This window comes from Musca vetustissima, unplaced genomic scaffold, assembly GCF_032173495.1.
Source record: "Musca vetustissima isolate MV318-11 ecotype Yass unplaced genomic scaffold, APGP_CSIRO_Mvet_v1 utg5400, whole genome shotgun sequence".
NCBI classification, from domain to species: Eukaryota; Metazoa; Arthropoda; class Insecta; order Diptera; family Muscidae; genus Musca; species Musca vetustissima.
Genome location: NW_026879863.1, coordinates 103,802 through 120,854, shown reverse-complemented (window position 1 = coordinate 120,854; position 17,053 = coordinate 103,802). Strand labels below are relative to the sequence as shown.

General features: G+C 38.0%; 1 protein-coding gene across 1 annotated transcript; it reads right to left on the bottom strand.

Annotated features, from left to right (window-relative positions):
- Nucleotides 1–640: 640 nt before the first annotated feature.
- Nucleotides 641–6,601, bottom strand: LOC133324994 (TWiK family of potassium channels protein 18). The gene is made up of 8 exons (XM_061533823.1): nucleotides 6,294–6,601; nucleotides 6,102–6,229; nucleotides 5,802–6,034; nucleotides 5,620–5,740; nucleotides 5,460–5,553; nucleotides 947–1,073; nucleotides 783–884; nucleotides 641–706 (listed from the first exon to the last, which is right to left on the bottom strand). The coding sequence occupies exons 1-8, from the start codon at nucleotides 6,593–6,595 to the stop codon at nucleotides 641–643; spliced, it is 1,173 nt and encodes a 390-aa protein (XP_061389807.1). The 5' UTR covers nucleotides 6,596–6,601.
- Between the last annotated feature and the right edge of the window lie 10,452 nt (nucleotides 6,602–17,053).

The window sequence follows — 17,053 nt, the reverse complement described above, 5'->3', positions numbered from 1 at the left end:
TATATAAATAGTTATTTATTTTTGGAAAATAGTTATTTTTTTAATATTTGTTTTTCGATATCTTTTATTAACCATTACAAATATTTTAAATTATGAACTTAAATTTTAAAACTAAAATTACACTGATATTAATAAATCAATTAACATGTTTATTTTTTTAAATAATAATTTCAAAATAATAATAATAATAAATATATACATTTGCAGTCGGTTTCTGAAAAATTCTAAATGAATAAAGTCGCGTGACATAACAAATTGACATATGAAATTTATTTGAAATGGAATTTTTCACATATTTTTAAAGCACAGAATCTCTTAACTTTTACTATTTTTTCGATATCACAAAGGAAAATTTGTTATCGCAGTAAAAAAAATAGTAGTACGGAAACATACCAAAGGTTTGTAATAAGTCACTTGATTTAGTTTGTTTCGTTTTCTTTTCAGAATCGTGCAATTTAGTTCAGATATATTCATATTTTAAATTTCCTTAAAATCGAAATAAAATTGGTATTATATTTATAAAATAATAATAAATAAGAAAATATCTTAAAAATTAATTGGTAATCCTAATAATTAGAACACATTTGATTGTTGTCTACTCGGTTTCAATCATTATACACAATACAATAAATACGAGATTCTAACGGCAACGGAAACATGTTTTAAAGGCACGCTTACAGGCACGCAAGTTGTGTATGACTTGTTCCTAGATGAAGAAAAAACAATAGCAATTAAAATCATTTTTTTTTTTCAAATATATATTTTCATATAGTAGTCCATACCTGCATTAAATTAAAACACATAGCAATCAATGCCATGCCCAGCAGCAAGTAAACGGCACACATTATAAAACTAACACCCACAGTATCTTTGTCTTCGGTAATCTGCAAGGAAAAAATTATAGAAGTTAAAAGGAGTTTTATGAATATAACATAGTGACACTTACTAGGCCTTCTCCCGGCACTAAATCTCCAAAACCAATACTGCTCAACGATATAAAACAAAAATAGCTGCCATCAAGAATTTTCCATTGTTCCCAGCGGGCAAATAGTATCGCTCCCCATAGAATGTAACTGAAAGAGAAAATGGTATATCAAAATCAAATTGGAAAACAATGTTCTCAACTCGTATCGAGAGCGCATTGTCCCCGGAACTCTAAACAGGTGCCCCTCCTGCCAGCAAAGCCCTCACGACACACGCCATCTATTCAATTGTCCGTCCGAGCCTACAAGGCAATTGCCTATAGACTTATGGCTAAAGCCAATAGAGGTGACACAATTTTTGTTTTTTTTTTCTATCAATATTTTCAGGAAAGAACTTTCATCAACAGCCAACCTACACTGCGTGTCATAACTATAGACGCACCTTTAATTCAGACGGTATGTTAGTTGACAAATAAAATGGACCCATTAAGTTATGGTTCACAATAAAACGACCAAAAACACGTATTATTCAATAAAAATAATTAATTTATTCTTTATGGTTTCGCCGAATTCTGCACTTTCAAAATTACTGGTGTTGCATAACTATACGGCGACTTTTATGAACTGGCGCGTTGTCCTGCTGAAAACCGAGTCCTTCATTGTTGCTGTTTTCCCAAAATGGCAATATTTTGTCTTCCAAGACTTGAACGTACTCCATTGAATTCATCTGACAACTAGGAAATGTCAAATAAAGCTCTCCGTGGCTATAAAATGCTCCCAAGACCAAGACGGAATCACCATATTTCTTAAAACGATATTTCGGTGGCGGTTCCTTAATGGTCTTGGGAGCATTTTATAGCCACGGAGAGCTTGATTTGACATTTCCTAGTTGTCAGATGAATTCAATGGAGTAAGATCAAGTCTTGGAAGACAAATTATTGCCATTTTGGGAAAGCAGCAACAATGAAGGACTCTGTTTTCAGCAGGACAAAGCGCCAGTTCATAAAAGTCGCCGTACTCAAGTATGGTTAAAATCAAAAAATATTAAAATTTCCAATCAGAATCCGATCGAGAACATGTGTGGAATCTTGACTCGTCGTGTGTATGCGGAAAACCGCCAATTCCAAACTGTTTCTAACCTCAAAGTTACTTCTTTTAAGTTAAAACAAATGAATGGCGGTCAATCGATGAAAAATTCCGAAAAAAATTGATAGGCAGTATGATGGATAGAATTTTTGAACATATTTTAAATAAGGGTAGAGCCTCCCTTATTGATTAAAATTATTTTATTTTATTTAAGTTTAAAAAAAATAAATTTATCTAATTTTGTAAAAGTGCGTCTATAGTTATGCAACACCAGTAATTTTGAAAGTGCAGAATTCGGCGAAACCATAATGAATAAATTAATTATTTTTATTGAATAATACGTGTTTTTGGTCGTTTTATTGTGAACCATAACTTAATGGGTCCATTTTATTTGTCAACTAACATACCAATTGAATTAAAGGTGCGTCTATAGTTATGACACGCAGTGTATTACAAAATCGCAAATTAGGTACCCATGTACTCTAAGAATCTCTGTTGTAGACAACTCCTATTCTCCTACATATATCAGTTTGAATTTTTTGGAAAATAATTTTGAATTTTTTTTTTAATTGAAAAAAACTTTATAATACATTAAAAAAATGGACCAATCCCACGATAATCTACCCAAAAATATTTGTAAAATCTTATGATCATTCACAATATAAAACATGTAGAAGTGATAAAATTTAAAGCATAACTTCAGGCGCACAAAAATATTTATTATTGTTTACAAACCGGGTTCTTGAGGAATACATTTGATTAGGTTTTTGGGGTAAAAATATATCGCCGCGGTATTTTATAGTTCCTACATTCGAAATGGTTCGAACAATGCGATCGGAAATTTAACTGAGAAGGTGTCTGCCAAAGTGGGATTGTTAATAAATAGCGAGAAGACCAAGTTGATGGTATCAACGCGCAAGACGTCCAGTAGACTTGGACCAACGATTTTATATATCTCGGTACCGCCATAAACAAAATTTTGAAATCCTCAGAAGAATATGTTGGCCAACAGATGCTACTAGGATCTGAGTAAGCGACTCAAATGCAAGGCCACCTCTCTACTCTACTAGACGGTGATACTACCGTGCTGTTGTATGGATCTGAAGCAGGCAGCTATTGGAATGTTTGAGAGAAAAATTCTCCCGAAAATCTATGGGCCGATCTGCGCCGACGGGGAATATCGTCGTTGAATGAAGCATGGGCTGTGCCATCTTTTCGCGGACATCGCCATTGTCAGACTATCGAGCTGCAGCGACTACGTTGGCTAGGCCATGTTGTGAGAATGTATGAGGATGACTCAGCTAAAAATGCATATAAGAGCGAGCCAAGTGATGGTTCACGCAGAAAGGGGAAGGCGACGAATTCGATGGAAAGATCAAGTAGAAGGCAACATCTCGGAACATGGCCTTTCAAATTAGATGAGATGCGCACAAGACAAAGCGACTTGAAGAGTTTTAGGATGATTGTCCCTGAAACACACAAACAGATACTGCAATGAGCTTATAGCTGTGCTGATGTAAGGGAAGGAGATTTGTCTCCTCTAGAAGATGGTCCACTGGTGTCATGAGGGCGGCGTTCTGGCAATTCTGAATTATTCTCCATTGCGTAGCACTAGTATTCGCAGACTCGAGTTTGTCTGAGCAGCTGACGTTCTTCAGCTGCAATGGGTGGCAAGAGAGCTACGAGGACGACATTCACTCTGTATTCAGGACTGTATGAATACTATTTAGACCTGCCTGATAGACAACTTGATCTAGACGCTCTCCTATATAACGTTGGATCTCTCTTTTCCTCTTGATCATGCAGATCCTTCCTGGCACGCCTGGGTGGGGGAGTTTTATCCACGATATGATGGTTAGGATGATTGTCCCTGAAGCAACCAAGCAGGTATTGCAACGAATGCATCTCGCTTTGCTGACATACGGGAAGGATCTTCGTATTTTCATGAAGATGGTCCACTGGTGTCGAGAGGAAACATTTTCTGTAGTTCTCAGGGGGGCGTTCTGACAGGTTTGAATACTTCTCCATTGCGTAGCACTAGTATTCATTGACTCGAGTTTCCCTGGACAACTGACGTTCTTCAGTTGCGATGGGTGGAAGATGAGCTCCGAGGACGGTATTCACTCTGTATTCATTAAGCGCTGTGGCAACTGCATCAGTATGAAAGGTGTTTAGACCTAATTGATAGGCAACGTTGATCCTCTCTCTCGTGCAGTTCCTTTCTGACCACCATATTATGGTTATGATGATTGTCCCTGAAGCACACAAGCAGGTACTGCAACGAAAGCATATTGCTATGCTGACGTAGGGGAAGGATCTTCGTCTCCTCATGAAGATGGTCCAATGGTGTCATGAGAAGAAAGGGAAAGTTGCCTGAAGCGCTGGTTAATTAACTCTTTGAATCCTTTTCAGTTGGCTTTTCTTTGGTTAAGGAAAGTGCGGCGTTGAGAGATGATGAAATAGGGCGGTCTGCTGATGGATACGATTATGGAGAGGGGGTCTGAGCCAAGTGAAATGAAGAGTTTATCAGGTTACGTAATTTATCAGACGCGGTGCCACAATTGTGATGTCTGGCGAACTGTTACACTATCCCCTTATTCTGGTTTGGGTATCCTCATTTACCATGCCGAACGTGGAGCTATCGATTTGCTCTTCCAGCGCTATACCCCTCTGGGCATAACCTAGGACAGAATGCCGCAACTCATGGTGAGCATTGAAAACCCCTAGTATAAGGCTGTTACTACCTTTTAAAAGCGGACTGATGTCCGGTAAATGACGTAGCACCTCTACCTCGGCAGTTCCATACTTGGTTGCTACTGCCATGCATTTAATGCATGTGTCACTAGAGTCCAGCTCAAGTGAGATAGGTCTGTACTGAACAGAATGGTGTAATAAGAATGCAAGTCCCCAACCTCCGCCTTTGGTACGATCCATCCGCACAACGTTGTAACCATTGCAAAGCTTCGAGCTACAGTTTTCGTATGTAATTCTTTTCGCAGTACTCCTGGATCTGGTTTAGTCCAGAGCAATATTGCAAATTCACCCATTCTCTACACCCATTGCATCTCACCGAGATGACCAGACCAACCTAGGAAATGTACACATTCTCTACATCCATTGCATCTCACCGATATGGATCTATGGTGGATGCGGTTCTGACAAACCCTACAGAACCAAAATCCAGTGTTTCCTTCATTCCCTTCCCGGACCAAAAGTATTCAGAACTGGAATTTCGGAATATAAATATATCTTGCACATAGCTGTAGTCGGGGCAGCCTCTGTTCGAAGTTTGACTTTGGGTTTTCTACAATTTGGTATTTCGATGTCTTAATGGATAAAAAACGATCCGATTTGTTAGGCATATTGAAAGTCTTTTTCAAGGTGGAGTGTATACCAAGTTAGGCTCATCCGAACTTCGTTTTAATACTTCATCATTTCTTTTCGACTCACCTTATCATTATGAGAACACAAACGGTTATAGGAACGGTAATTTCGTCGGTACTACCACGTATCTCCTTGTCTATCTCCAAAAAGTCTTCTTCATCTAATATATTTAAAGCCTCCAAACGGCTGCGACTTATGCCCTGGCTACCACCACCATCATTATAACGTGGACTGCGACTAGAACTTGACGAACTTTCCGATTCTTCGGAATAATAACTGGAAGCACTATCACTTGTACTACTGCTCGATGTGTATTTGCTGTGACGCGACTCTTCCATTTCGGCTAACTGCAGATAAAGAATTACCGATTATTTAAATCTCCACTGTTTCAATTGAAGTTCTACTTACAGCTCTTGACATTAGTTCAGCTCTTAGTTTACGTCTTTCACGCAGCATACGTCTTCTGGCCACCCCGGGACATATGCGACACAAACATACCTTGGAGTAGATCCATTTAAATGATTTCGCCAAGACATCACCGATATTCGAGAGATAAAGCAAAAATAAGGGCATACCAATAATGGCATAGAGGATTGTGGCCAATTTGCCCCAATCTGAGCGAGGTGAGATGTTGCCATAACCTTAAAATACGAACACATATTGATTTTTTTCTATAACAAAATTAATTTTTATGGACAAAAAACTTACCAATTGTTGTTATCACTGTTAAAGAATATAAAAATGCACCCGAAAAACTCCATTGCTTGTGTGGATCTATAGCCTCTTTTTCTTGATTTACAACAGCCTTTTGGAAATCGATTAAAATTTCATTGATTCTGAAAAATATAAATTTTTTTATATATTTTTTTAATCAATTTGCTTTTTAGAAATCCTACATACCTCTCCTTATATTTATGACGATCATAAAAACTAATATTTGTCGCTGTCTCGATCCACAAACGATCCAATATGTCTTTCGTATAGTCGAGCTTTACCACTTCCTTGTGCATCGTCATTTGTCTTTCGTATTCGAATATTTCGATGGCTTGAAAGACAAACGCCCCACCGATTGTATAGAATATAACGAGTAATATAATGCCGACATTACTAAACATAAATGCCGTAAATTTACGGCAATGATCTTTAAATTTTTGGAATGGTGGTTTTTCTCTACGCCGTACCGAACTGCGTCGAGATGACATTTTTGTAATGCAAATAAAGTGTTGGCAGGTTCTAAATGAAAATTCCTTGGCTAAGGGAAGTTCGAGCTCGTCCTGGCTCCTTGTTATTTAGATCTTCTACGATATTTTGTAAATGGTTTTAGGAGATTTTTCACATGTAAATCTCCCAGGATATATGGAGAATATTTTTTATGTTGGACTGTCTTCTTGTCGCTGAACATTCTCTTTGCCAATATGGAGCATTAGACGGGGTGGGAAAGACCTGAAAGTGATGAAAAATAATACAAATTATTATAATTACCGAAAATAATTAGATGCTACCTTATGATTTATAATACTAAAAAATCGAGCGGTATCATTATATGAGGTCTGGGCCGGAAATATATTTGAAAAGAAACTCCAGGGCGTTTTTCTGCAGTCCGTGTTTAGGAGAGAAGCGATTCTGTTGAATCAGATACAGAAATATTGCAATAAAAACGTCGTAATACGATACACTCGAAGGCTTCTGAACAGGTAAATACGCAGCACCTGACATCACATACAGGCTTTCGACCATGTGCCGGGATGTTGACTTGATCTTTCCATCGAATTCTTGGTATTCTTCTTCTGCTTGAACTATCATTTGGCTCGCTTTTATATGCCTTTTAAGATGTGGCATCCTCATCCAGCTCGACCCGACTGACTATGTAGATGTCCGAGAATAGATGGTGCAGCTCATGGTTCATTTGACGACGATATTCAACATCGACGCAGATCGGCCCATAGATCTTTCGGAAAATGTTTCTTTCAAACACTCAAAGAGCTGCCTCAAGTACTCATGCTTCCATACAACAGCACGGGTAGTATCAGCGTCTTGTAGAGTGTGAATTTGGTCTTACGAGAGGTGGCCTTGCTTTTGAATTGCTTACTCAGACCATAGTAGCATCGGTAGGCCAACACTATTCTTCTCTGGATTTTAAAGCTGATGTTATCAGTTTTGCTTCTGGCGGTACCGAGGTATATAAAATCATTCACTACCTCGAAGCTGTAGTACTCAAGTTCCACAGTTGTTCCTAATCTACTGGACGTCCTGTGCGTTGATATAATCACCTGGGTCTTATTGTCATTTTGGGCCAGTCCCACTTTGGCAGACTCCTTCTCAATTTGTTGAAAGGTGGCTGTTACCGCGACAATATTTGATCCATTATGTCGATGTCGACTGCGTAGGTGAATAACATATGCAGTTTGGTGTACAGAGTGTCACTTCACATTTGCATCTCGTATGACCTTTTTAAACAGGTAACACTACAAACTGTCACTTTATCTGAAACCTCGTTCGGTATTGAAGGACCCCTCCTTTCCGATTTTAACTGCTGACCTTGTGCAGGTTAAAGTTATCCTGCATAGCCTATTAATTTTGCACGAATGCAAACGCAGACATGGCTTTAAATACCTCTGAGCGGATTGGGCTGTGGAATGCGACTTTATAGCCGTAATACATATTTATGTGTGGGTCTTAATACATATTTATAATAAATTTGAGAGGACAAAAATCTACATAGCTAATGAAGAATATGTAAATATCTGTCACTAAGTCTACAGTCAAATTATTCACCAAGGGAAAGATGATCGAGGAATAAAAAATTCCGATCCCACATTAAAGCATGATTTTGATTGTAACGTTCGATAGCTATTTGCGATAGTATAAGAAGTAGGAACAAGGTCCCTTAAAGTGCTGGTCGAAAGTACTTGGTGACTTAGGTCAAAGATTCCAGGTTGATATCATATAAGACAATAAGCTGGCCAATGGTTGTTATGCGGCTTTAGTTCGATTTTTGAAAGTAAATGAAACGCGATAGAATAACATTCAGACCCGACCGAATGCCGTCCTGAGAATTGCATCAGGGCGTCTCCTTATGACACAAGTGAACCATCTTCATGAGGAGACAATCGACACAATAAAATTTTATCGATACATTGCCTGCTTGGTTGTTATCGTCGAAAACACCATAGACATAGCCTCAAGAGATAGACTTTATCCATCCTGGTCTAGGTCTAGAGAGAGAGCGTGATATTCTAAATATATGTATATCGATATACGGATGCGGTCATCCATTAAGTAGAACAATGAATCCTATAATAGTAAATCATAGCAGGAGAAGCAGCTGCCAAGCAAGCGGGAGTAATTTTAGAACATCTAAGAAGAGAATGTGGCAACAAACTTTATACCAACTTGGTAGGATACCTAACAAATGCCCAACATATAAAGTAGGTTTATACGATATTTTGCACCTAATTAAGCCTATACATACAAGCTGTAGTCTTTCTGAATTTGAAAACAAGGGAGTTACGATAAGATTTGGCATGACTACACCTCTTTATAGACTAAATTTGCACGTTTAGACCTGATACAACAATAACAACTTCATTTGGTACTGCTGTCGCTGAGTTGACAATCCCTGACCGAGTTGAACTTGGGTCGTTCCAGTGCGTAGATCCGATTGTCGTGGGAACGTACCACCTTGGGGTTGTCTTCGATAACCTCCTTCATTTCTTCTCACAATCCAATTACATACACCAGAAGTTGGAACATAAAAATAAAGTTCTTAAAGCTTTGGCTGGCACCTCCTGGAGCAAGGATAAAGAAACGTTGGTAACGACATATAAGGCCATAGGGCGTTTCATCCAGAATTATGCTGCCCCAGTCTGGACTTCTTTCTATATTGGATATCCTTGTAAACAACTCAAAATAATGCACTCTGAATTGCAACCGGCTGTGTCCAGATGACGATCGTCGATCACCTCCATGAAGAGACAAGGATGCTGCCAGTCGAGCAACAAGCCAGGACTTCAAGCGCTATTGTGATGGCATCCAAGACGTCATTCCATGGGCCGTCAACAGCTTGTCGATAGCGAACGCCATGAAATCCGTGCATCAACTGGCGGTCTTCGAAGTTATAAATGGCTACAGATGCAATAAAGTCCTACAATAACATCTTTCTGCAATTTCGGAGAGTGAAAGGCTTCTTCCTAGGCAATCTCGTTCAATTTTAAGGTCCGGATACAGCAATGTTCTTAACTCGTATCGAGAGCGCATTGTACCCTAAACAGCTGCCACTCCTGCCAGCAAAACCCTCACGACACACACCATTTATTCAATTGTCCGTCCGAGCCTACAAGTATATCGTCTATAGACTTATGGCTAAAGCCAATAGAGGTGGCACAATTTCTCCGGCTGCCCTCTTCAAATCCGATTTCCTAATAATTAATTTCCATTGCGTTTAAGCCTTTTCAGTCCTAAGCAATGGTTAATGTTATAAACGTTTCCATTTTTATATTCAAATAATTGTGACTGTAAAACAAAGCATACTTGTAGGCATTTTATTATTTTGTTTTTTCTCCCTCTCTCTCTCTCTCTTTCCATTGAGGAGAGTGAAAGAGAATAAATAAATACCGGTATTTTCAAATTCATTTGACCATGGTAGTATTTTTTTTTTTGATTGCCTGTGGATCGCAAATCATTATCGAAATAAATCATTTTCTATTTTCTTTTGCCAGATGTAAGAAAACACAAGTATCTAAACAACAACAACAATAATAACAACAAACAATAGAATCACTCACAATATTGATGATAACTATATTAATATTGTCTGTGGATCGGTTTTTTTTTTCATTTTGGTTTTGGAAAATAATAACTAATGGTTTTTTATCTTTTATAGATGAGTTTCACATGACCCAATGGTCGGAATGGATGGAATGTTGAGTAGCGGAAAAGTGTTCTGTGGCATAATAATTTGAAAGCACATGGCTTCATTTCTGCATATGATTTTTTATTAATAATATAAAAGGTCGTTGATAGTTGGGCTGGATGTATTCAAACAGATTCTTCCTAATTCTTGGAAAATCATACGAGTATTCAGGATTGGCATGTTATGTTGGCATATTCTCATATTCTGGGTCGGAACACGAAAGTAAATACAACATATCCGTCTTATAATGCCGGAGTAGCGAAGAGGCTGATAAGATGGAAAAAGAGAGCCAGTATAAGCTCAAAACAAGAAAGAATCGGTAGTCTGTCATTTCCTCGGAAGTGGCAAAAAGGATAGGTGTCCAGAAGAGCCCTAAACTGAGCTTACCCAAAGTTAAAGGAAACTTTCACGAGTAGCCAACGACTGAGGGCGGCAAAGCTGACGTCAGTATCACGAAGACGAGGTCTTCCGTAAAGACCGAGAATCCCAAAAGGACTATTCCAACTATACGAAAGAGGAAGATGAAAGCAACAACTGTTTAGGAGCCACCGTTATATGCGAATTTTGTCAGGAAGACTATAGAGACGAGCTCTGCTACGCAGTGATTGACGAAATAGTGCGTCCGGTAAACTAAAAAAGGAATCCCCTGAGAGAACATCACCTCGTCTAAGCAGCTGCGAGTTCAATGGGGACTAGCTAATGCCACAATTTGGGATCCCAATTAGCACAGAAGCCCTGAGAAAGCTAGTGGATAGTTTTGTCTTCGCAGAGAGATTATCAAACTCAAGCTGGTTAGGAAAAGGGACATTCCTCAACTACGGAAGGAAACTATCTTCGTTAGAGTTTGCGCAGCGATTTAATAACAGATCGCATGCTTGAAGTTATTGGTTTGAAGAACAAGACACTGCTGGTGAAGAAATGGGAAGGCTTCCATAGAGAGGAGAATGAACAAGGGAATCTCCTTGTGGTAGGTTGACCATCAAATCTAGGGTAAGGTGCACTAACTGCCCAATGCTAAAATTGGGAAGCCACAAAAGGCAGTGAGAAATGCCCACCAACAAAAGTGAGACAGCCGAGGAGAAGAAGATCGATTCCCAAGAAAATTGTTCATCGGAGGACAGATCATTGACATTCGGACATTCCAAACTTTGCACAGAGGAGCACAGAAAAAATAATTCGTACATTATATTAACAGTGCTGAGAAAGTGTTACCAATGTCCGGATTTTCGAAGACTCTCATGGTTACTTGAATATGTGATGTGTGTCGTGAGAGATTTGCTGTCAAAATGCGTTCTACATATAAATTAAAAATTATACTATACATGGGCCATTATTGTGCAAGAATGGCACGAGTTTGTCTCTTAATTTCCGAAATTGCAGGAGGAAGTTGGATTGGATTCGTAGCCGTTCATGGAGTTCACTATCGATGATTTGTTGACGTCCGATGTTATGTCGGCTTGGATTCCTTCGCGATAGCACCTGAAGTCTGGACAGATATGTCGCGGGGTTGAGAGATGGTTGGGATGACACGATAAATAGCATGTCAGCAGGAACAGTCTAGTCCATAAAACATGTTGTTGCTTGATTGACAAGTCAGAACTTTTACAACTTTATTTCTAACTTTCACTTTTTGGCTTAAGTGTCGAAAACCACCTCAAGGAAAGAGAAAAAACACACTTAAAATTCATTCAAACTTCAAATAAATACAAATTATTCCACATGAGCACTGCTATGACTCGAACCTAGGTTCCCAAGCAACTCAAATGTTGCCAGACCACTTAGAGTTCTGAGTCGAAGGGCTACAACAAAATAACAGAGCTACAACAAAATAACAGATTTGAAAAGGACTGCTTTTAGAGTGAAGACGAATGTCAAACTTTGACAAATTTGAATTTAATTCGCAGATGCAATTTCACATCAACTACAACATCAATACAAGTTATGAACATATCAAGCCACATAGTTAATATGCCTGATGAGCCGCTTAATCAAAGGCGATACGCGTCGCATAATGGTGCACAACTTTGATCATGTCGGCGTACGAACATTTGGTGGAGGAGTGGGGAGTTTCACAAGATACATATTGAAGAGGTGATATGAAACCGGCTTAAGGGACACGGAACTCAACGAAAGTTTGTCTACCATTGAAGTCACTCGTAAGGTGCAATACGTCGGATATCAGCTCGGAAAGTTCGTCTTGGATAGATCTAAGTGTGTCTAAATGCTCTGTTCAGACGGACTTTTTTACCGACGAATGAAAAATCGACTAAGAATTTGACTTTTTATACAAATTGCTGTCAATAAATAAAATAACGGTTAATTTGGGCTTTGTGATAACAAACCAAACATTTATGAAGAAAATAGAAAGTCAATTTCAACACAAAATGTCGATATATAGATAAGTCGAAAATCGATTTTCTTCCCTAATCCAAACTAATTCGTTCGAAGACCCTTCTCAAAATACTGAAAGTGTAACAAAACGAAGACCCCAATATTTCATTTGTAATAGCAAATAAGTACTGACCTGTAGCTTTGTTAAGACCTTTTTGAAGCTAAACGCGGATAAAGGATCCCTCAACAGGATAAAAACGTATACAAACCGATGACTTAGAAAAGTGTTAGGTACAATAACATCCACCCCAGTGGAATGCGTATACCATCAGAACTTCCATCAAAACATAGATTTTACTTATCAACTGCAAATGAATTGGTTAAACTTCCATAAGGAGTACTTTTAATCAAATTAAACTCCCATAAGGAGTACTTTTAATCATTTATCTCTCCTATCAATACCGGAATTTATAAGACATTTATCAGATTTAAAAGTATTATTGAAGCAGTTGGTCGCACATCACCGTTAGGTCCAACTAAGGGCAACATTAAGATCGTTGATAATTTTTTCAGAGGAATTACATCAAATCAAATGTGTCAGAATGGAGAAGATAAGATATGCTCCATGTCGTCTGAGTTGATAGCTATAATAAAAACGTAAGAATATGCCATTAATAATACATAATAATATTCCGAAAATTGCAATATTAAAGGATAGTCTAAGCGGACTTCTAGCAATAAAAAATAATGTAAAAGGCAATTTTTTGATTGATAAACTAATACAGTTGTCTAATGATTTGAATGCTGAAGTTGAACTACACTATACACCGGGCCATGCGGGCATAGCTTTAAATGAAATAATAGATCAAGCGGCAAAAAAAGACCGAATAATTTGGAACACAATTAGAAATGAATATGACTATTTCCGACGCAATTGCCCAGATTTCACAGGCACTCTCGTCAGCGTGGTCTTTAGAATATAAAGACCGTGCCATGCCCAGTTCCTCCCACTCACTACTTTCCTGGCACTGTAAAGCGATCCTGGTTCCATAAAACCACAGCCAAGCCAAGCGAGATGAAACAAATCAATAGAACCCTAACAAATCATGCTTTCAGTAAAGCTACACTAGAGAGAATGAAAGCGGTCTCATCAGCCTTATGTGAAACATGTAGTTTGGAGGAAAATGTTGATCATGTATTATTTCGCCGCCAAAATTTTACGCATGAAGAAATTTACATCCGAGTATCCTAAATTCTGCATCCACGGTGGATTTCATTAACAAATATGGTTCTGATAAAACTCATGATTTAATCAAGTTTATGCAGAAAATAGAATTTAACCTGTAAAAACTTTCAATGTTTATGGCGATATAGTGGCCAGAAAACCTTCGGAGTAAACTCGACATCATTCAGAGGACAACTTTAAATAAAAAAAAAAACACTGAATACTTTCAAATAAAATGTTAAGTATTCTGAAAATCAATGCAGGGCGGCTATATAATCTCCATACGCTTTTAATTAAATCGTGTCGTTTTTAGAGACATAGTTCTTGCTGAATCATCTAATAGTGTGGACTGATTGTTTCCGCCAAAGTGGCCCAATTGGCAAAGTGTTTATTTTCTTTCCAAATGCTCTATAAAACCGATCAATGTCAAAATCCCCGCAATTTAAATGCAATAAATCCAACAAACCACAAATATTTACTTAAAAATGTTTTGAGTGTTTCTTCGTCACTTCCTAGCAGAAATCACAGTTCATTAAAAGTGAATTTCGAAACATTTCGCATATTTTATTACCCCCATCAGTGGCGGCAGCAGCAGCGGCGGCGTCGCAATTTATATACAATGAAGTCTGGCCAGGTAGATCTTTTCCACACTCAGTTGGTGTACATAACACTTTTCGAATACAATTTATATGAAACCACCTACTCTTTGAAAGCTTCGCTGGTGATATTCGTCTACCATTGTTCTGCTCTGTTTCGGATTCGTTCAATGTTTATTTGAATTCTTTTTTTCTCTCCAGATAAACATACCGGGCGATTCTTTAATCGCCATGGTTCGTTTTCAACCAGAAAGGTGTTTAAATAAATATGAAATACAAATTTTTTGGTGATGGATCTCATCACCCATAGAGCCTATGGCTGGACAAAATTTAATTGTATCGCTACCGATTAATTGAAGTCATACGTATGTATATTGATACATGTTGTGATATATATCCATCAGTCGAACATTTCATCCATTACCTAGCTGCTGGCCTAAACTGTTTTTTTTATTAATATTGACCATGGAGGAAGAATGTTGGCGGGTGTCTACTGACACGCGTCTATATAACACCACCAACACCTCTAGGGAATCGTTGTTGTTTTCATTTACCAGATGAATGAATTAGTTAATAGTTTCCTCGGAACAGAGGAATACCCACAGCTACAGCAGCGGTCAATGATAGAATGTTGCATAAAAACCACAAAATTTTGTTTTTCTTTCAGATTGTTTGTTGATAAACAAAACCGGAAAATTATTTGAAATTTTTATGTTAAAAATTTTCTAATTTATTGCATATTTCAAAACTATTTATTATTGTTTAGTGGATGTACTTGGACTTGGTTTTTTTGCTGATTTATTTGAATAAACAAATTACAACAAGGTGCAAAATCAAAATTGAATAAGAAGCAATAACTCTGTACGATCGCTTTTCGACTAAAAATTACTCAGTAAAATTGCCTGAGAGGGTTTGCTCTCGCACAATTAAATTAAAATAGATAGTATATATATCAAAAACAAATATCTATATTATTATATATAAATTCTATATGACGTAGTGGGTGATTGGCTTTAACATGACAAAGCCCAGGCTTAGCTTGGCCCCTTTTTCATCTCAATTGTGGACTCAGACCTTCCCGCGGTGTCAACTGGGGTAACTACTTTTAACAACCGTTGAAATAGTGAGAACTATAAAAATGGGTTGAGACGTCGGGTTAGTTGTCCATACTCGGAAAGGAGAGAGGAGAAACATATTTTCAAAAAAAAGTAGAAAGAACAAAAAAAAAACGCCAGCGTGAGCAAATAAAGATGTACTGAGTCAGAATGAAGTCCTGAAAATGTTACCAATCAGTAAAACGCCAGATTGAAGGCTTTTGTGCAGGCACATCCTCCTGTAGGGATGAAGAAGAAAACTTGGTGACAGATACAGGCAGCGTGTTGAGGATCTGGAAGGAGCATTTTGCAAAGCTTCTGGTATCAAATAGTAACGGTAAAGGTAATACCCCAGAACCGATAAAAGATAGCGATATAGATTGTATACCACCTAGCAAAGATGAGGTCAGAGTATCAATTAATCGGCTGAAGAATAAAAAGCAGCAGGTGCCAATAGTTTACCAACCGAACTATTCAAGACCGGTGGTCAGACGCTGGTCAGGAGCATGCACCAACTGATTAGTAAAATGTCCAATGATTGGAATCTCAGCACAAGACAATATATGCCAACAATAGAAGGATTTATTTCCTTCCCATCGCATATAAAGTGCTAACTAGAGCACTGTGTGAACTACAAAACATATTCGACAGCCCAATCCGCTCTTAGGTGTTTAAAGCCATATGTGCATTCGGCATTCCTGTGTAATTAATACAGGTATGCAGGATAACTTTAACTGGCACAAGGTCAGCAGTTAAAGTCGGAAAGGATCTCTCGGAACCCTTCCATACCGAACGAGGATTCAGACAAGGTGTTCACGTAGCGAATATGGTTTTTAAATAATAAAGATAGTGAATGTCTTGCTGTGGGTCTCTTGTGTAAAAGAGAGAACATTTAGTTAAACAGGGATCTATTTTTGTCTACAGTCCACTTGAGATAAGAGATTATTTTGGTCGAATATTTGTACACAATAATAAGATAGGAGTTTTCTATTGCCACATGTGGTATGGTTGGGTGAGATTACGGGAATAATCTTCACTACAGACTGATAAGCATGTGTAGCGTGCTTGCCACATGTGAGATAGAGAAATGTGTGTGTCCACTCCATGTGTTATGGCAGATGCACTCTCTCTCTCTCTCTCTCTTATATACACTAGTCTAAGATAGGTTAAGTCATATTGTAATATTTAGTTCTTAAGAAACACTTTTAATATTAATAAATTAGTGTGTAAATGCACAGCGAATAAGAAACATACGTGCTATCAATCCGCGGACAATATCCGCGTAAGATTCCTAGTTTTTCACAAGGTGATATTTTGTTTTTAACATCCTGTTGGAAAAGGTCATACGAGGGCCAAAGGTGAACAGAACTGTCACTCTATACACCAAACAACACATATTATTTGCTCACGCCGATGACATCGATATAATGGGTCGAACATTGTTAGCAGTAACAGTCACCTTTTTAACAAATTGAGACGGAGTCTGCCAAAGGAACTACAGC

What these genes read in the sequence shown, in the direction of transcription:
- LOC133324994 (XM_061533823.1), bottom strand. Translation starts at nt 6,595, where the DNA reads ATGTCATCTCGACGCAGTTCGGTACGGCGTAGAGAAAAACCACCATTC. An exon ending in AACAGTGATAACAACAATTG is followed by an intron (nt 6,035 to 6,101) that starts GTAAGTTTTTTG and finishes TCGTATTTTAAG; the next exon opens with GTTATGGCAACATCTCACCT. An exon ending in AAGTTCTAGTCGCAGTCCAC is followed by an intron (nt 5,554 to 5,619) that starts GTTATAATGATG and finishes TAAATATATTAG; the next exon opens with ATGAAGAAGACTTTTTGGAG.